This window comes from Lagopus leucura, unplaced genomic scaffold, assembly GCF_019238085.1.
Source record: "Lagopus leucura isolate 7727_CA_CO unplaced genomic scaffold, USGS_WTPT01 Super-Scaffold_100022, whole genome shotgun sequence".
Taxonomy (NCBI): domain Eukaryota; kingdom Metazoa; phylum Chordata; class Aves; order Galliformes; family Phasianidae; genus Lagopus; species Lagopus leucura.
Window position 1 is genome coordinate 9,476,721 of NW_024962275.1, and position 21,401 is coordinate 9,498,121.

A 21,401-nucleotide genomic window follows, 5' to 3' on the forward strand; every position below is an offset into this window, starting at 1 on the left:
GCGTAAATCAGTTTGCACATGATGAGCTTTGCAGCACTGAAATTCGTTACCTTAACCACAAAAACCAGCAACCTTTGCTGTAACTGTTATAACACTTTTGCACCTCATTTGAAAAAAATAAATGGTGGTTTCCTCTCCTCCCACCCCCTCCAGCCCCCCACCTACTCCTGATCCCATGCAAACACCTCTCCGAAGGGATGGGGTGAGCGGAACTGAAAGAGCAGGGAAGGGGGGAGAGAAAACGTATCAGATCTCCAGACAATGAAATAAAGCAGTTATCTCTCACATCCTGCGGGGCTCGGGCTGAGGTCATAAGTTAAACAGGACATCAGAATAGGTGATGTCATTTGCTTATTTAGGATCAGAGTGTTCAGTGAAGTGAAAGAGACGACCTATTTGAATTTGCAGATAATCCTGTAACAAATGCAGGGCTGTCCAGTTGCAGAAACTGCACTTGGAGCCTGAGGTGTTTTGTTCCCTGCACGCTTGTTTTCACAGGGGATGTAATGGCAGTCGTTTCTGTTCACAGGAAAGCTTCAAAACTTTGTAGAAGGTGCAGACCCCACTGCACTGTAGGTGCAGATCTCATTGGGGATCACTGCTCGGAGGGGTCCCTGCTCTGCAGCAGGAGCAGCCACAGGATCAGCCCAAAGGCAACCCCGCTGTTCTCATGCCCAGCGCAAGGGATGAGCTCAGCAGAATCCCCCTAAACCTCAGTGCTTAGCTGGGTAGCTTTTACACCCTCAGGTCAATGGGAAGACAGATGCACCCTCCTGACTCAGAATCTCCCTTTGGCACTGCAAACCAGCAAGGACTGCAGCAGTTACAAACCTTTCATGATGGGTTCTTCTGTACCAGGAAGGATTTACCAGCCTTTCTACCACCACACACACTGTTTTCCCTTTGAACCTCTGAGATAAACACTGGTGATACACAGGTTTAAAAGCAACAACTCACACTGTTCATCTCCTCCTGAGATAAACAGTTCCAATCTGATTTCAGTCTGCACCGAGCCCTGCTCACTGCCAGGGGCTCCCAGCCCCTCCAGATCTGTGCTGTTCTTGCAGAAGTAGAGTCTCAGTGGCACCGGCAGCCAGTCCTGTGCCAAACCTCAGCCCGAGGAAAGAAATCCTTTGGTGGCTGAGGCTCACTGTGAGATGGGGCAGCAAACAGAGGCACTGCCCACACTCGGGGTCATCAGATGCAGCCTGCCCCACTCAGTGAGACAGCACAGAAAGCAAGATGGGAGAAGGCGAGTCAGTCATCCAGGCCATGTCTGCCGGCAGCACATTTGTTTCCAAGAGTCCGTGCACAGACAGACCGGTGAGAGTGCCAAATGTCAAACGCCAGGTAAAACAACCCAGCTGTCCCCCATCTGACCCAGAACACAGCTGTCCTCGTGGACACCTTCATTAGCAGACACTGATTTTTCTCAAAGGCAGGGTGCCTGAAAACCTCCTCTGTGCCGCACGGGCTGACCCTCCACTCGAGGCCATTTGGCAGATGCCCTAACGCTGCTTACAGCCCCCGACGGCTCCATGCAGCCCTGCTGGGCACCAAAGGCACCGCAGTGCTGAGCTCCGCTTCGCATCGCCGCTCCCAAAAGGGTGACCTCTGACTATTGGGAAAGAAGAAAAGGTGGATATGAGATAATCAAATGAGCATATCTGCATTTCTGATAGATGGAGGAAAGAGGTTTATTTCACAGATTTTGAAGCTAAAGAAGCACATAACGTCTTGAGGCCTTTTGGCATCAAAAGACAAATTTCATTTTATTTCTGCTCAAGTAATCTAGTATGTTCCTCACTGAGGATAACAGGAGCCCTGGCTCAGGCTGCTGGGCACAGGCGGCTCTCCACAAGCACCACCAAGCCCCAGGATGCAGCACACAAGGGATGTGTGTGATGGGCACACCAGGAAGGATGTGTCCAGCCCTGCTGGTGGCTCCTCTGTTCCTGGGGCTTTTGAGCAGAGCAATTGTGCTGCAGAAGGCAGAGATGGTGAGAAGCACATAGGTAAAGTTCTCCTTGCACTTGCAGAGAGAAGTCAGACAGAGGTAACTGGTGTTTGCCATTGTTCTAGCAGAAAGTGGTGGTGCTCTGGCAGAGTTACAAAGCCAGTCCACTCTCTATATCTGCAAAATGGAAACCGTCCATCCCCACTGAGGGACCCGATGTAGGAAATATATTTTACAGCAATCCTGGCTACAGCATTGAATTGAGCCCCATTTTTACCATCTGCTCCACACTACATGCATTAATTGTTACTGCAACAACATTTGCTGATGTATTCACTCCAATCATTTGCACAAGAAGCTCAAGAGACAAAACAAACCCTTGCTCCATGAGACAGTGCGAGGCAGGCAGGATGCCACACTGCTTCCTGTGACATGCAGCAAACCCTTATCTACGTGAGGTGACTGCAGCTGATAAGGGACTTCCAGTGCTGGTGAGTAGAGCTGTGTGCTGTGCCTTGGCCGTGAGCTGCTGTGGCCTGGGCACCTCCTGCTCTTGGTGTTCCTGCAAGGCAGGCCTGCCTGCTGCCCTCCCCTGCTCCAGGGACAGTCCCAGGTCCCAGCCAGCCATCAGCAATGCACATTTCTGGGAGGAGGTGGCAGAACTCAAGCCCTGAGATCTGTAACCTGGTTAGAGACCAGAACAGGGACCGTGGGGGGGAACAGGAGCCTCCATCCTAATTAAGTGCTATGTTTGCAGAGAATTAGGATGCTTTAGAGAGAACCTGAAGATGAAGCACTGAGGCCTCTGTTGGCCACAGCCAGCCTTGAGGACCCTTTAAAAAGCAGAAATCTGCCATTTCTTCAGGCAGCAATTAGGCAGCACCACCCTGATCCCACTCAACCCTCTGACCCCAGCTCTCCCCACACGCTGCACAGGGCCGGTGTCTGCATGGAGACAGCTGTGCACTGCAGGATTCACCCCCAGGGCAACAGCATCACAGCAATGAAACTTGCATAGGCTGCAGAGGACAGCTGAACAAAATCAGCTCCGAAATGCCTTAAATGCAGGCAAATACATGATTCAGAACACAGAGCAGTTTGACAAATAATAGCATCTTCCCATGCCTAGCAGTATAAAACATGCAGCTGTTCTACCACCACAATTTACAAGGAAGGCATTTCTCCTAGAAGTGAGATAACACTCCATACATATTCCTAGCCAGATTGATTACCCCTATTTATACTGTAAATTAAGACAGCACATACTAAAAATGCTGCACAGCTAAGCAGTTTCAGACCCCAGACCGTGAGCAAGGGGCTGGATTCAGACTGGATGCTTCACAGCCTTCTGCATTTATGACAGACACTGCAGTTTCCTGCAGGGTTTTTTTGTGTGTGCTCCTTCAGGTGGCATTTCAACAACCACCAGGAAGAGCACTCACACGTTATGGGAACTCAGAGAATCACTGAATCCGTAAGTTGTCTTTTCTAAACAGCAAAAAAGCCAGCAGGTCACTACGTAACAACTGAGATCCGTTCTTGGAGCAATAAAAACACGAGACTGAACGCACTGACACCTGAGCACACGTTTATCTTGCAGTAGGATCAGCCCATCAGCCCACGTTGCGCTGATCCCATCTACATGCTGTTACATCATTCTCATCTTACAGACAACCTGCACAGATGGACAACTCTCACTTTTGCTACAGGGTACAGACATGGTTTCAGCAACCAGCATCAGGTACACACAGAGTTCTAGATATTGCTCTCTGCCCAGGAGTCACTGCTGCTTCTACAGAACATGTGCATTGCACTGGGCCAGCAGACCCTGCTAAGCTTGACTGAAAGGCACAGAGTCAGGATTTACTGGCTTATTTACTTCTAGCAGAGAGCTTTACAGTTTCTTCTTTTTCTCTATGTGAACGCTGATAAGGTGAGAGATGGTGAAGCTGCCATTTGGTTTATATAACAGGTTTTGAAGGGATGGGCTGTGGCGTGTCACTGTAACAAATACAAGAGAGAAATTGGAAAGGATGGAGATTTGAACTAACGCAATTAAAATTTCTTCTTAAAAACAACCTGCAGACATTTGGTGCCAAACGCAATCTGGAGTCATCAACTAGCATGGACATGAATTATCCTAATCGCTACTGAAATGAAATGGTCCTAAAAAAAAGTCCTTCTATTAAAGTAATTAAGTGTTATCAGAGTCACAGAGCCATAATTAAACATGGTTTATAATTAAAACAGCGTGTGTCCTAGACAGAGAACGCAGGAACAAAGAGAATGTAACTGAAACAGCCAATGCCAAAACACGTGCCAAGTACCAAAAACTGGAACACCGCAGTTTGGAGCGAGGCGCAGGAGCAGTGCCTCCGCAATTCTGACCTCATCAGCACCTCTGCTGGATGTCAGCAGGCCCCAAACTCACGGCTTCGCACAGAGTTTGAGCAGAAACCTTGGAAACCAAGCAGAGTGCAAAACCCCAAGAGCAGATGCAGCGGCTGCTGGGGCGTCAGGAAGCGAGAAGGCCGTGCGATGGCCAGCACTCATCCTACCTGGCAGCGGCTGAAGATGTCCGCCAGCGTCACGCGAACATTGAAGTGCTTCAGCACCTGCAGCGCCTGCTCCTTGGCCTTTTCCGAGCAGTTCACAGAGAAGCACCTTCCTTCCCCCACCTGGGACTGCAGCTGGAAGAGACAAGGCACAAACCAAAAGAAATGAGGCACTCTGTGCATCCCAATTTGTTTTTTCTTTCCCCCTCTTTTTCCCCTGCTTAGTTTGGTTTTAATTACAAATAATGCTAGAAGCTGAGTTTGATCACACGTGAAACGCGGCTGGATCTCATGCTGCAGGTAAAGGCACTGCTGAGGTGGTGTCTGATGACAGCTTTGTCACTTCACCCCTTATCCACCTTTACCTGGAGCTCACTGATGGCCAAAGAGTTGGAAGAGAGATTGATGTGGACACTCCCTTGATGTTTGGTTCACACTTGGCAGAAAAGTGTGAAGAAAAAAAAGGACTGGGAAGGGTTCCGACACATCTTTATCAACATGATGAGCACTGACAGCAAGCTGGGCCCAGCCACGTCTTATACTTGTGAGAAGGAGTTCAACACAGCCATCCTGTCTGAGCGCAGCACACACAGAGGCAAGGAGCAAAGGTACCAGATACTTCCCAGGGCAGTCCTGTACACTGCAAAGCAGTTATTTCCCTTTTGCACTTTCTACATGGTGCTTTGAAACTGAAGTTTGACCAAATAAGATCATGCTGGCCTCTGAATTACCTGCTGCATCAGCTGTAGGCTCTGGGAACAGCCAAGATCAGGAACCTGCAGCAGAGCACAGCTGCAGTCACCTCACAGCATCATGTCGTGGGGAGAGCTTTCCTCAGTGCCCAGCTGCTATCTAGGAAATTAACCACCTAAGCTCAGCAAATACTCTAAGAAACTATTTGAGTTATTGGGAACTATCGTATCAGCAGTTTGTAGCAAAAAAAGCCCTGCACTCTGGCTCATGTGTGTAATACAGAGAAATTTCCAAATGAATGTTTGAGTAATAACAAACTGCAACAGACTTGCAGCAGGCATTACAGCATTGCAACCAGTGATATAACAGGTTCAATATATTCCCATCAATGCTGTTTTGAAGTATGTCTCACAAAGGGCTCTGAACATCTGGTGCTGAGGGCAAGGTTTGGTTTCACTCTGCTGGCTTTTTTTTGTGTGTGTGTTTAGAAACAGTAAGCCTTCACAGCTTCCACTTGGACTCATGCTTGGTGGCTTTCCGTCTCTCCCTTCCAAACCCAAAGAAAAGTCTCTAAGTGTTGAAACTGTGTCAGTGAGGAGCCAGTCAGTAAACAAGGATCTCTGTGATAAAAGGCATGGGAACTGAGCTGCTTCTCACCTGCCTGTGAGGCCAAACAGAAACACTTCGTTCTGAGATTACTGAGCTTGATTTTTTATTTTTTTAGTTTCCTTAATGGAAGTCAATTGCACTCCCCTCTGATGAAGTGCTGTGTGTAGAAGACTTTTCACCTCAACCTTCGGCCATTCAGAAACAACAGCCAGCCTCTCAGGACCCTACATAGTTCTTAGTGCAGGAAACATCCAAAAGCCAAAACAGCAACTGCCTTCTCATCAGACTGGTCCTCTTCTCTATCTGCTCATTCCACATCATGCAATGGTACAACACCAGAAAAATGCCCTGAATACTTACAGTCTGATATGGGAGTCCAGAGGTTAAAATGACCCTTCCCTCCTGTCTGGCAATCTGGAAAAAAAGCCAACAAAACAACAGTACAAATCGTAAGGAATGTGGACCGAAGCAGACACTGGACTCAGTCAAAACAGAGAGAACATGAACTGGTGACATGGGCTCTTTCTCTGCATGTGGATGTGCACTTGCCAAGAGGATCTGGGTCCAGTTCAGCGAGATGCTTCTGACAGCAACAGCAGCTTAAGGTATGGCTCGCTCAGCACATGTCGCCTCCCTGCCAACCCCCGCCTGTCTCACATGTGCTGGAACAGCTACTTGTGCATCTGCATTGCAGATGGTGCAGGGAACAGATCCACCTTGAAATAATCCTATCAGAAAGTGTTCTTTCTTTTTCTTCTTTTTTTCTTTCTTTCTTTTGCTTGTTTACTGCCTTAACCCAGACCACCTCTGTTTCCCCAGTGTGGTTCACAATGAAGCAAGCAGTTCTGCTCCCATAGAAATACACAGGTGAGAAAGGAAAAACACTCTCTGCATGTAATCCCAGCAACAACACCAAAGTACCATTGTATGCCACTGTGGTCTTCTCAGACATTCACAGAACTACGCTCACTCCACCCCTCAGAGATAAGATGGTGCTATTTTCCCAGCAGCCCACAGGCAGACACACAGCAATTCTGCACCCTTTTGAGGCTATCAAGAACATCTCCGTGAGAGCCTGTCCCTTCCTGGTTGCGACCCTGTGCTTTTATCAGAGGCCTGGTCCTCAGGGGAAAGCTCTGCACTGCACGAGCAGGGGTCTCATCATCCACACTTGCAACCTTTGCAATGGAGTAAGAGAAACGTTCAGACGGTTTGGTGCCAGAAGAACATACTAAATCTGGAACTGCAGTTCTTCACAGAGATGAAAGTGTGGCTGATCCTCGTATGATGAAATGACGTTGCTCCCTCCCACCCCTTCGTCCTCTCCTCTAACAGAGGAACCATTTTGCCTCCGTAGGAATGGAAGGGTTCCCATGTGAACCAGCACTTCTGCTCTGCTGGTGCTGACAAGAGATTGGCACTTGGAGTAGGCACCACGTTTTTTCTTTTCTGGCTTCCATTCTGCTGGAAGCCCTCGTGTTTTTCACTGTTTCCAGATGTGTGTCACGGAGGTCTCTCTTCTGGATCTGCCTCAGAAGCTCTCTCTGGATCACTGTGTAACCCTGGCAGTGGGATACATTGGGGATCTGAGCCTTGATGCACTTCCCAGGCAGTCTGACAGCACCAAGTACAGCCAGGGAACGCCGACGAATTACAGACTGAGATGCTACAAACTCTGCCTTGGACTGCTCTTCTCTTAAGACCCACCTGACTCACAGCAACATGAAACAAGGCTGAGAATGCTCCCAAGGCACCAACTGCCCTTGCAGAAAAAGCAGTGATCATTTTGTTCCTATCGTGACCTTTCAGGTAGCCTCTTTCCTCCTTTTTTATATGAAGTCACTGCTTTGGCTGCCAATTCTGCATTGAGAAAGCAATTGGCAACAACTTCTAAAGCATCATCCTGCAGGCAAAATCAACCCTCTCTCACAAGTAAAGGAAAAAAAACTCTAGGCACAGGAACCTTGGAGCAGAGACAGCCCTTGCTGCACATGATGCCACTACAAGCAGCCTGGCTTACAGAATGGACCTGCCAACAAATCACCCTCAAGGCACATCAGCAAGAGAAGTCCATTAAGGCAAAGGCAAAACTCCACCACAGTGATTCGCCGACACGGGAAGGGAGATAGGAAATTCCTTCAGACCCATGTGTGCTTCAGGATAAGCCTGAGGATTTCACAGCTGAACGCTCCATTCTGACTTCCTGCATTCAGGGTTAATTAGTTCAAGCTTGATAAATCCCCTTATCTAAATGGCTCTGCAGAGTACCAGCAAAGAACATCAAATAAAAAGGAGAAAAGCAGTGACTCTTCCAGCATGTTTTTCTGCTTCTGGAACAATCACTGGGAGAAGCAGGCAGAGCCAGAAAATGCATGTGATAGCACACATCTGACTGCAACTCGCAGAAGATACATGATGGAGGAAAGAGAACAGCTCCTTCTCTTCCCCTGAGAGAAGTCATGAAGTTCAGCACTGGCACCATCTAGGAGATGTATGATTGGTGCTCACATCCACTGCTTGCTTTCCATCACTGCTCACAAGCTTGGATGAATGTCAACGGGTGCCATTTTTTCCACATGGAGGAACTCAATTCCACACCTTTGCTCCATACACGCCTCTATATTAGACAGCAATTTTTCAGACTACCCCTCTGCTGTCAGCTATCACACGGCAACAGAATTTAATGGAACATCAGTGGGAAGGTTCAACCTCTGCTGTCATCCCACCCACATGCGCCTCCAACATCAAGGGCCAGCACAGTAAAAGAGGAGGCATTACTTTCAGAGCAGCTGTTGTATGAAGAAAGATAGCATCAGCTCAGACGGTCGGGATGAAGAGCACTCCCTAATAACTTGGAATTATTACCTAGTTCTGTCTGTTCAGCTCACTTTCATCTGGCAGGGGTGAATGAGCACAGTGAATTACTACAAGACAGATCCGGAAGGGCAACAACAAACAGAAGAGGGCAGAGACAGATCCCATGTTTCGAAGCCAGCACCAGCAACAAAAAGATTCGTGATAACCTGAAGGATCCTGAACTAAGGCCAAAGAAGGTTTCAAAAACCAGCAGAGCAAAGCCATAGATTTGTAATTTAAAGGTAAGAGAAACTGCTTGAAATTGCTGCCAAGCCTTTGCATGACACGTGTTGGACAAAGTGATGCGTCCTAGAAGAGGCAAACTGCAAGCACTCCCACTGCAAGGTAGCAGTGCAGGAAAAGCTGTGACCCCCTGCAGTGGCAGAGGCCCAGCAGTGCCAAGGATCTACTGGAAAGTGGCTCACAAACCTCAACCCAACCCTGACATCCCTGACCTGCAGTGTGAGGCTCTCAAAATACCCCAGTTAACTTAATAATTATGAATGCTCAGCCCAGTGCTGCAGGACACTTGCTGTACTGCTGGTGTTCTAAGCCTAGACTTCTCCTCAGCATTCCTGAAAGTCACAAATTGCAAAGAGCAAGCTATGATTTTGTAACATGGCCTTAAGCAGGAGATTAAACCATAAAGCTAGCTTTGTTTCTTACTGCAGACAACATTTGTATCTACGTCTCCAAAGAAATTCTCTTTCTGCTGACCCAACATCAAAAGCTAAGTCTTGATCTCCAAAGCAGAACAGAAGTCTGAAAGCTTTGTTGGTTCCCCATCTGCCCCCAGTGAATTCAATTTGCATGCTGGTGGGGATGCAGAAGACCAGCACAGCACACCCCAACAACGTGATTACATCAAAACCTTGGAGAAAGATGTTCAAAATGAGACAAGATGAGAGATTAGATTCCATCATCACATGAAGCTCTGCTAATGGCAGTGTTAGAGGTCCCTTTGTGTCTCCAAACCAGACCAGGCACATGTTGCTCTCCCTGCTCCATGTAGGAGTCTCCTCTTTGACTCGTCGTCTCACCACGAGTTTTGGGGACTACACATAATGTTGTGAAGGAACTTTCTGCCCCTGGCAGTTCTACCAGTCTTTGGAAAACTATTGCATCTCAAAAGATACCAAGTTTGCCTCAGTGTGTGGGTTATACTTAGAGATGAAGATGGTTTTAAGGACGTCCATTAAAAAAACTGAACAAAACTCACAACTCAGCTGAAGGGGCTTTGAGATTCCATCAAGCCTCCTATTGCATCCTATATCGGATACATTAATCTAAAAAAATAAAAATCAGTAGCTGCCTAAGCACACATTGACAAGCCCCAGCACAATCTACAAAGCTATCGGGCTTTCAAGTTTGATCTCAGATAATAGAAGGTAAAGGACAAGACCCATCTGTCTACCAATACTGGAAGTCACTTTGATGCTCATAATGCCTCACTTATGAGAACAGCATGGAGCAAACGTCAGGCTGCTCAGGAGTGTTTGGAGCAAGATGTGTAACATGGCTGACAAATCATTTTCATGAAATGACTTTAATGAAGAACAAAAACCAACTCCATGCACACCTGTGTTCCCTATGGCACAGTTTGAGACTGCGTGGGACAATACCCAAACTGCATATCTTGTGTTTGGTGACCAGGATCCAAGCCTTTATCCCAGTCTTTGCAAAAACATTTGCTGCTTTTTGAGTGTACAGTGGTCAACATGCACCATTTATTAAACCAAGACTGCTAGATATAAAGCAGGATGGGAGGAGCCTATTTTTATCTTTGATTATCCAAGCACAGATCAAAGGCTCTGCAAGACGGTAACACTCCAAGGGCTTTTGATAGTGACAGGATGTTTGTGTGGTCACCATAGAGAAAGCAATGTAAAACATCCTGTCCATAGCACGATAAGGTATCAGGATGAGAAGTGGAGACGGGGCTCTGGGGGGAGGCAGTGAGAACCAGTTTGTTTAAACTTTTGCAATTTTGGCAGAGACGAGATATTAATTATTTCTGCAGAAGTTGAGCTTGCTCAGTATTCAGGCCAAAAAGACATCTGAAGAGGAAACATCCTGTGCACCAGGCTGGGTGATCAGCGTGCATTTGATAGCAGCACACTGTGTGGGCTGGATATCTCCATTTCTGGCATAGTAGAAATATGCCTGAAGTGAAGAAGCATGAGTCTCTCCTCTGAAAGGCAGAGGGTCAAAGTAGTTATGGGAGTCCAGATCAATGTTTGTTGTCCCCACGCATGTTAGAGACTTCTTCCTTACCCAAACACGTCAGTGCAATTTGTGGCTGATCACCTCTGAGACATTTCACAACTGGCAGCCAGCTAGAAGTCACACTGAACTTTATTATGGAAATGTTTCCGTTCGTAATGAACACTCATCTTTTGATTATGTTTCTCCTTGATTGACCCAGGCACAAGGCAGGCAAATACCTTCCATGTAAGTCCAATCTGGAGTCCATTAGAAACCGAAGTGAATTTTGGCTTCTGTTCTCTGATCACTGACAAGTTGCTAAAGAACCACCCCTGTCAAAGTCACTTGAGACTGAGGTCACACCTCTGTACTGTTCATATTCCTCTAATGACTTGAAGCATCCCAGCTGTCAACAACTTGGATGCCCAGAGGAGGGCAAGAAAGCTGGCAAGGTGTGTGCTGAGACACCTCAATCTTCTGGTCTGAGAAAGAGGCCAAGAGATGAGCTCACTGCTCTCTACAATGTCCCAAGGAGAGGAAGTGCAAAAGGAGGCTCTGGTCTCTTCTCTGAATAACCACTGACAAGATGCACAGGAACAGCACAAAGCTGTACCAGGGAGGTTCAGACTGGAGGTCAGAAAAATTTCTTTACTGTGGACACTGGGACAGGCTTCCTAGACAGGTGGTTGGTGCCCCAGGCCTGTCAGTGTTCAAGAAGCATCTGGATGATGTCCTCATTGATATGCTTTACCTTTTGGTCAGCCCCAAAGTTGTTGGATAGTTGGGCTTAATGATCTCTGAACTTCCAACTGAACTGTTCTATTCTATTCCATTCCATTCCATTCCATTCCATTCCTGATCGCCGCTACAAAAAGCCCTCGAGAGGCACAGCGGAGGAGGTAGTACAGCTCTCTCCCAGGCTGTCTTAACGTGGTGCTTTTGTAAGGTACCCCTGTCTGCACTCCCCTGCAGGGAGACCAGCTTCAAGGCAGGTGACCGCTCTCCCACTCGCTGACCCAGGGACTGTAAGTTCAAACATGGTCTCTACCAGACGTCGGGCATGCTCCAACAAGTCTGTGGCGACCCAGACAGAGGGACTGCCCAGATCTGCAGCGGTCCAAGTCTCTGGCTGCAGGGAGTGCCTGAGTCTGCTGCTGCCGGGGGACAATGGGAGGGATGCCACCTGCGTGAGGTGCGAACAGTTGGATGAGCTGCTCAGCCTTGTGGTAGAGCTTAGGGAGGAGGTGGAGCGGTTAAGATCCATTAGGGACTGCGAGAGGGAGATAGACTGGTGGTGTAACTCTCTGCAAGAAACAAGCAGAGATTGCAACCCCCAGCCTGTAGTGGACTCTCTGCCTTACCGTAGTAAAAATGAGAGAGCTGACTTGGGAGGAGAAGAGGAATGGCAGCATGTCCCACCTCAGCGACGCAGGCGGTGCCCTCCCCGACCTACCTCGGTTCCTCAGGTGCCCCTAAGTAATAGGTTTGAAACCCTGGAACTGGAGGGTGAGGAGGCTGAGAACAAGGTGGTGGAACAGCCTCTGAGCTTTGCTAAGGAGAGGCGGTCGGCTCCACGCTTGAAGACCGCCTCTTCTGGTAAAGAAAGGAGGGTGATAGTTGTAGGAGACTCCCTTCTAAAAGGAACTGAGGGCCCGATATGTCGTCCTGACCCCACCCGGAGGGAAGTGTGCTGCCTTCCTGGGGCACGGGTCAGGGACATCTCTAGAAAGCTGCCTGGGCTTATTCGCCCGTCTGACTACTACCCCTTATTGGTAGTTCAGGTTGGCAGTGATGATACTGCCAAGAGAAGCCTAAGGGCAATCAAAAATGACTTCAAGGGTCTGGGGAGGGTACTGGATGGTGCGGGAATGCAAGTGATCTTCTCTTCTATCCCTTCAGTGGCGGGGAAGGACTCTGTGAGGATCAAAAAAGCCCTCCTCATCAATAAATGGCTTAGAGGATGGTGCAGGCAGAAGAACTTTGGTTTTTTTGATCATGGGGCAATTTACTCGGCTCCTGGCATGACGGCTGCAGATGGAGCTCAACTGTCTACAAGGGGTAAAAGGATCCTAGCCCAGGAGCTGGCAGGCCTCATTGAAAGATCTTTAAACTAGGTAAGAAGGGGGAAGGGGACAAAATGAGGACTGCTGAGGTTCAGGTAGTTCAAGGCTCAAAAGTGAACTTGATGGGTGACAAGGGTGGAGTTCGAAGGGATGGAGTGTGGCAGGGGAATGCTGCCTCCCTGAAGTGTCTATACACTAATGCGCGCAGTATGGGAAATAAACAGGAAGAGTTAGAGATCTGCGTGCGGTCACATGGCTATGATCTCATTGCGATCACAGAGACGTGGTGGGACAGCTCGCATGACTGGAATGTTGTCATGGAGGGCTATGTGCTTTTTAGGAAAGATCGGCCGGCAAGGCGGGGTGGTGGAGTTGCTCTTTATGTAAGAGAGCAGCTTGAATGTATTGAACTCCACCTGGGGGAGAGTGGTGTAGCAGTGGAGAGCTTGTGGGTAAGAATCAAGGGGCGGGCTGGTATGGCTGACACCGTTGTGGGTGTGTGCTACAGGCCCCCTGATCAGGAGGAGGAGGTTGATGAGGCCTTCCACAAACAGTTGGAAGCAGCGTCACGATCCCAGGTGCTGGTGCTTATGGGGGACTTCAATCATCCAGGTATTTGCTGGAAAAGCAATGTGGCCAGGCATGCGCGGTCCAGACAGTTCCTGCAATGTGTTGAAGACAACTTCCTGATGCAGGTGGTTGAGGAATCGACGAGGAGAGGGGTACTGCTGGACCTTATTCTCACTAATAGAGAAGGGCTTGTCAGGGAAGTAAAGGTCGGGGGCAGCTTGGGTTGTAGTGACCACGAGATGGTGGAGTTCAAGATCCTGAGTGGAAGAAGTAAAGCAAAAAGTAGGATTGCTATCCTGGACTTTAGGAGAGCCAACTTCGATCTCTTTCGGGGCCTACTTGGAGCTGTCTCATGGGCTAGGGTGTTGGAAGGCAAGGGGGCCTGTGAGAGCTGGTCAGCATTTAAGCAGCTCTTCTTCCAAGCTCAGGATCGGTGCGTCCCTGTGAGGAAGAAATCAGGAAAGGGTGGCAGGAGACCTGTGTGGATGAGCAAGGAGCTCGTGCACAAACTCAAAGGAAAGAAGAAGGCCCATGAAATGTGGAAAAAGGGTCTGACTACTTGGGAAGAATACAGGAATGTTGTCAGGGTCTGCAGGGATGCGACAAGGAAGGCTAAAGCCCGCCTGGAATTAAATCTGGCAAAGGGGATAAAGGATAATAAAAAAGGTTTTTTCAAGTACATTAACAGTAAAAGGAAGACTAGGGAGAATGTGGCTCCCCTGCTAAGTGACGGGGGTGTTCTGGTAACGGGGGATGCTGAGAAGGCGGAGATACTGAATGCCTTTTTTGCTTCTGTCTTCAGTGAAAAAGCTCCCCCTCAGGAATCTGAGACCCTGGAGATTAGTGAGAGGATCTGGGGAATGGAAGACCCCCCTTCTGTCAGGGAAGAGGTGGTCCGGGAGCGCCTAGGCAACATCAATGTTCACAAATCCATGGGACCCCATGGGATTCATCCACGGGTGCTGAAGGAGCTGGCAGAGGTGATTGCTGAACCGCTTTCTGTCATCTTTGAGAAGTCTTGGAAGACGGGGAAGGTGCCTGAAGACTGGAAGATAGCCAACGTCACCCCGGTCTTCAAAAAAGGCAAGAAGGAAGACCCAGGCAATTATAGGCCAGTCAGCCTCACCTCTGTCCCTGGAAAGGTGATGGAACAGCTTGTACTGGATGTCATCTCCAGACAACTGGAAGAAGAGGAGGTTATCAGGAGTAGTCAGCACGGGTTCACAAGGGGGAGGTCGTGCTTGACCAACCTGGTAGCCTTCTATGATGTTGTCTCTGGCTGGGTGGATAGGGGGAGAGCAGTGGATGTAGTTTACCTTGATTTCAGCAAGGCATTTGATACTGTCCCCCATGACGTACTTATAACAAAGCTGAGGAAGTGTGGGATAGATGAGTGGACAGTGAGGTGGGTTGAGAACTGGCTGACTGGCAGAGCACAGAGGGTCGTTGTTGGTGGTGCAGAGTCCGGTTGGAAGCCTGTAACCAGCGGTGTTCCTCAGGGGTCTGTGCTGGGTCCGGTCTTGTTCAACATCTTCATCAATGACCTTGATGAGGGGATAATGGCCACCCTCAGCAAGTTTGCCGATGATACGAAGTTGGGAGGATTGGCTGACACGCCTGAAGGCTGTGTTGCCATTCAGCAAGACCTGGATAGGCTGGAGAGCTGGGCAGAAAAAAAACGGATGAGGTTTAACAAAAGCAAGTGTAGAGTCTTGCATCTGGGGAGGAATAATTCCATGCACCAGTACAGGTTGGGGGATGAGCTGCTGGACGGGAGCTCTGCGGAAAGGGACCTGGGTGTCCTGGTGGACGACAGGTTGGCCATGAGCCAGCAGTGTGCCCTTGTGGCCAAAAAGGCCAATGGCTTACTGGGGTGCATTAAAAAGAGCGTGGCCAGCAGGTCAAAGGAGGTGATCCTCCCCCTCTACTCTGCCCTGGTAAGACCTCATCTGGAGTACTGCGTCCAGTTCTGGGCTCCCCAGTACAGAAAAGACAGGGATCTCTTGGAAAGAGTCCAGCGGAGGGCCACGAAGATGGTGAAGGGCCTGGAGCATCTCCCCTATGAGGAAAGGCTGAGTGAACTGGGTCTGTTCAGCCTTGAGAAAAGGAGACTGAGAGGGGACCTGATCCACGTCTATAAATATCTAAGGTGTGGGGGGCAGAATGGCGAGGCCGGACTCTTTTCAGTGGTGAGTGGAGACAGGACAAGGGGAAATGGCCAGAAACTGGAGCATAGGAAGTTCCGCACAAACATGCGCAAGAACTTCTTTACAGTGAGGTGACGGAGCACTGGAACAGGCTGCCCAGAGAGGTGGTGGAGTCTCCTTCTCTGGAGATGTTCAAGACCTGCCTGGATGCCGACCTGTGCGACCTGCTGTAGGGAACCTGCTTTGGCAGGGGGGTTGGACTCGATGATCTCAGGAGGTCCCTTCCAACCCCTACAATTCTGTGATTCTGTGATTCTGTGATTCCATCAAACACACAGACTTGTAAGAGATTTGAGTTCACAGCACACTCTGCTCACTTCCTTCCTCCTGGAAATGGGGCACCAAGCCCACACACTGTTGCAGGGACTACCAAATTCCAGTTGCCACACAGCACAGCTTCTTGGGCTGAACCAGAGAGCTGGGACTCAGCCGTGTGCTTGCAGCTCCTGAGAGTGACTTATTGGTAATTCAGTAAGCTGCTCCAAGGAGTGCAGATGGGAGTTATAAACACACACGCACCACTGACCTCAGCAGCTTTCCTATGGTCATCCTCATTCTCCAGCATCCGGACGTCCACACCAAGGCAGCGGAGATAGCGCCCAAGGCCCTGCAGCATGTTATCACAGACCACGCTGAACTCCTTTGAGGAGATGGGAGCAGGGGGACGTGAGATCTCTTTGTCAGATCCTCTGCATTGCTACGGAAAAGCAAGAGATCTGTAAGCAGCAGAGAAGAAGGTTGACTGTCACCATGCCTGTTCTGCCTCCCTGCATCTTCCCACCGTGACAAACCCCGCTGTCCCCTATCATGTGTTACAGCTGCCCCCACATCCTGCAGCACCCCCAGCTCCTCCTTCACGTCCTTTCTTCAACTCTTCAACAACCACCTACAGCCTGAGCAGAAGGCAGCACACGGTGGGGCTAATCTGGAACTAGCCATCTACCTGCAGACACCCGGTCACCCAAAGCAAGGATCTGCAGCCTTTCCCTTGAGAAATGCCACCTTGGCCTCTATGCTTTACACAGACAGAAATATATCTTACACACTGCTATCCCCCTATGAAATTAGACTGCAATCAATATAGATGTTCCAAGGTTATTCTGTGGGAAGGGGATCTGACAGACAGGGAGAAACAGGTAGACAAAGCAGTCATGTTGGCCTTGTTATCTTTGGAAGTTTAAAAATAGGCAGTGCCTGAATTGTGTTTATTTTATTTCAAATTGCTGCTGGGGGAGTTCCTGCAGTTGGAGACTTTGTCTCTGGGAGGCTCCCACTACAATGCACGGAGAAGGGAAGTTAATAAGGAGCCTCCAGGGTTCAGCACTGCCTTCAGGAACTTGAATCTGCTGGGATGACAGAAGGGAACAGCCACCATCTATGCAGGGCTATGATTCTGTGATTCTATGCTATCCTTGCAGCACTTCATTTCATGCAGGAGCTGATTCAGCCTTGGAAACACAGTCGAGCAACATTCAGACACACCTGGGCTGACTCTTAAAACCAGCTCAGACTCCAGGGCTTGATTTGTGAGATGCTGCACTCCCAGAAGCTGCTACATGCAATGAAGGCTCTGCAGCACTGCGTGGAGAGGCTGGGCTGTCCCCAGCTCCTGGAAGGACCCTGGTGAACACAGACATGTCCTGAGGCGTCAGGGTGCTGTGATAACAGATCAAGTTGGCCCTTCAGTGTTGAGGTAGTCGGAAAATACTTAAGCATGTGGTGCTGCCTCCCTTCCAACAGATGTAGAGGAGCAGCAGCTGGCTCTTAGTTGTGTTTATTCAGTGGCTAACTGTGCCATATGTAGCTTTTTTCTCATGTTTCATCCCAGCAGAATGCAAAAGGCTTCTAAAGGAGAACAGTGTCATTAGCCCCACTTTGGGTAGTGGATAAAGAAACACTGAGAGCTTGGAGTCAGGCAGGATGCAGGCAGGCAAAGTCTGCTTTTCTGAGTCCCAGTCCGGGTTTTACCAACTACCTCGTGGTTAATGAATCTGACTGTACAGAATACAAAGATGACCCAGGAGTTCACAAGGTAATTCAAGCCTGAAGCCTTTTCCCATCCCTGCAGCAGCCAGTCAGGTATGTTGTAATGCACAATACTCCCATGAACACAGAGCCCAAGGAATTAGGAAACTACTGAGCGGCTTTGCACATCACTATCTGAATAATGGGATACTGCAGATGTACACGTTTGATAAGGAGGATACTGGAAAGGTAGCTGTGATCAAGAGTATCTCTGTCCAACCATGGACAGCAGGCCTCTCTAGAGTCTGCTGACTGCCATGAGCCCACATTTGTGACATCAGGAAGAGGACACTATGTATGATAAAGCTGGACGACTACTGTCCACTCCTGATCTTTCAAGCTGAGTCACATGAGGCTCTGACTGGGAAATCAAAAAACATCACAAAAGACTTTAAGTCCCTTGGGAATACATTGAAGGGATCAGGAGCACTGGAGACTGGGATCTGGGCAGAAGGAGGAGAACAGACCAGCTGAAAGAATGGCTGTGTGGATGGCGTTATGTCCAGGGCTTTGGGTTCCATGACCTAGGATGTACCTTCAAATGACTGTGAATGCTGACATTGGATGAGATGCAGCTCACCAGGAGGGGCAAGAACACACTGGGCAGCAAGCTGGCTGGACTTATCACCAGAGCTTGAAGCTAGATTTGACAAGGGAAGGGGATGAACTGCTGAGTGACAAAGAAAAGCCAGGGAATACAGTCACCTTAGGAAGAAACTGGGGAAAGCCTCAGATTTGTCCCAGAGGATTTTGGGGGGGTTTCTTCAGATATGGAGAAGGCTGAGGTACTTAATGAGTTCTTTGCCTCAGTCTTAACTGGCAGCCAGGCTTCCCATGCCTCTCATGCCCCTGAATCTCTAGGCAGGGGTCAGGGAAGCAAAATCCCTCCCACTGTAAGAGCAGAGGAAGTCTGAGATCACCTCATGAGGCAGAACAAGTCTATAGGGCTGGATAACATGTATCCCAGGATCCTGAAGGAACTGGCTGAAGTGGCTGCTGAGCCACTCTGTCATATCTGAAAAGTCATGGCTGTCAGGTGAAGTTCCCAGGGACTGGAAGCGAAAAAGGGAAACATCACTCCCATTTATAAGAAATGAAGAAAGGAAGACCTGGGGAACTACAGGCTGGAGCGCCTCACCTCCGTGCCTGAAAAAATCACGGATCAGATCCTCCTGGAAGAGATGTTAAGGCACATGAATGGTAGGGAGGTGATCTGAGACAGTCAGCATGGCTTCACCAACAGCACATTGTGCCTGACCCATCTGGTGGCCTTCTATGATGGAGTGATGGCATTAGAGGACAAAGGGAGGACAACTGATGCCAACTACCTGGATTCACAAAGCCTTTGCTATGGTCCCACACCACATCCGTATCTCTAAACTGGAGAGAGATGGATTTGAAGGGTAGAATAAGGAACTGGTTGGATGGTCACAGACAGAGGGTTGTGGCCAGCAGCTCTAGGTCCAGGTGGAGGTCGGTGACGAGTGATGTCCCCTGGGGGTCCATCTTGGGACCAGGGCTCTTGAACATTTTTATCAGTGACACAGACACTGGGATTGAGTGCACTCTCAGCAAGTTTGCAGATGACACAAAGCTGAGTGATGCAGCTGATACAACAGAAGGAAGGGATTCCATCCAGATAGACGTGGACAAGCTTGACAAGTGGCCCCATGTAAACTGAGTGAGGTTCAACAAGGCCAAGTGCGAGGTATTGCACTTGAGTTGGGGCAATGCCAGATATGAGTACAGATGGGAGAGGAACTTGAGAGCAGCCGTGCAGAGAAGGACGTGGGGGTCCTGGTGGGCACAGAGCTGCACACGAGCAGCAGTGTGCGCCCGCAGCCCGGGAGGCCAGCAGCACCCTGGGCTGCACCAACAGAGGGCTGGCAGCGGGCAGGGAGGGGATTGTCCCCCTCTGCTCTGCCCTCGTGAGGCCCCATCTGCAGTACTGCGTCCAGGCCTGGGGCCCCCGGCGCAGGAAAGACGTGGGGCTGCTGGAGCGGGTCCAGAGGAGGCCACGAGGACACTCAGAGGGCTGCAGCACCTCTGCTGCAAAGACAGGCTGAGGAGCTGGGGGTGCTCAGCCTGGAGGAGAGCAGGCTGCGGGGAGACCGCATTGTGATCCTCGCGTGTTGAAGGGGGATTACAATCAGGAAGGAGAACTTTTTACACAGTCTGATACTGACAGGACGGGGGGGGGGGAATGGCTTTAAATGAGGAGGGGAAATCTAGATGAGATGTTAGGAAGAAATTGTTATCCAGAGGGCAATGAGGCCCTGGCAGTGCTGCCCACAGAAGCTGTGGATGCCCATCCCTGGACACATTCAATGCCAGGCTGGACGGGGCCCTGGACAGCCTGATACAGTGTTTGACAACCAGACCATGGCAGAGGTGTTTGAACTGTATAGGCATTAAGGTTCCTTCCAAAATAAGCCATTCAATGATTCTATGAGTCTACAGAAGGTAGCACTGCATTCACATTTGAGAATATTTGGAAAGAAACACAGACCAGTGAGTCTTGTCTGTTAATAAACAAATCTTGCTTCCTGCAAACGTTCTCATAGGTGCATAAACAATCAGATGTCTGCATTTTGAAAGTAAAACTTTGTTACCAAGAGAGAAGGACAAGTCATGTTCCAAAATAGTTCAGCATTCACACAGCTACAAGTTGCCAACTGAGTTTTGAAGTTCGGCCACAAGGTAGGATGCAGGGGGGAGGACAGATCCAGAGTGTGCAATGGTGGGCTGGGGCCCAGACACAAACCATCAGCAGAAAGACCTTTTGATGAATTGTTTTTAATTTAGCAGACTTTTACTGCGGATGCAATAAAAGGGGCATTCCCATTATGAAACCAAAGTGTAGAAGTTCAGTTAAAAGCAAAAGTAAGGAAGCCAGAGTTTTGAAACCTGATTAATGCAACACCTAGGCTACAGAATTCAAGCCCACACCAATGAGGAAACAGAGAAGAAGCATTTCTACCAGCAAAGTCAGCTGGATTATGCCACACAGATCTGCACCAAGGACAAATTTGCAAGGACAAATAAAGCTAAAACTGCAGGGAAAGCCAAACTGAGGTATGCAAAGGAGGAAATACATCTTAGCTGTGAAGGGGAGGAGCAAGGAAGATATTTGCTGCAATAGTCCTGAGAACAGACTACAACCAGGCATGCCAGGCATAGCTAATATTATGACTGAGAGACAAAGCAACATATGATTTACAGGGGTCTTGAGCAACATGCAGCTCTTTGAAGCTGTTTACAAACCTGTCCAGAAGGTGACGGTACCTCTTGTTTATTCAGCTGCTTCTTTGCCCTGGGTTTTACACTTGCTTTTCCCACCAGACTTTCAGTCAGGTCTGAACTCAGACCAAAGCTTTCTGGATCCTTACACAGTTTCTCATAGACCTCCAACAAGCAGTATGCATCTGAAGCTGAAAAAAAGCAAAACATGAGCATGAGCTGGATTCACTCAAAAGTCAAACAGACTTCTCAGTGCAAGGAAGAATCTTTGTAAATTCCACTTACTAACGTTATACCCTGTACTCTTTTACTGCACAATCACAAAATAGATGCAGAGCAACTGAAAAAGTGACAGCCCTCTGTTACCTCTGCTCTAACGTAATGCAAATTGCAGTGTGCCTGCTTAAGCACCAGGTAGGGC

General features: G+C 49.0%; 1 protein-coding gene across 10 annotated transcripts in view; it reads right to left on the bottom strand.

Annotated features, from left to right (window-relative positions):
* EXD3 (exonuclease 3'-5' domain containing 3) overlaps nt 1-21,401 on the bottom strand; it is a 236,037-nt gene that overhangs the window by 78,401 nt on the left and 136,235 nt on the right. For 7 of the 10 annotated variants that reach the window (XM_042878809.1, XM_042878805.1, XM_042878807.1 and 4 more), the window contains 4 exons: nt 21,005-21,171; nt 16,242-16,412; nt 6,175-6,228; nt 4,516-4,647 (listed from right to left, as the gene is read on the bottom strand). In XM_042878809.1, coding sequence (XP_042734743.1) covers nt 4,516-4,647; nt 6,175-6,228; nt 16,242-16,412; nt 21,005-21,171 — 524 coding nt within the window. Of the gene's footprint in view, nt 1-3,888; nt 3,959-4,515; nt 4,648-6,174; nt 6,229-16,241; nt 16,413-21,004; nt 21,172-21,401 lie in introns of those variants that run through there. The other 3 variants (XM_042878815.1, XM_042878808.1, XM_042878811.1) reach the window with 3 other exon arrangements.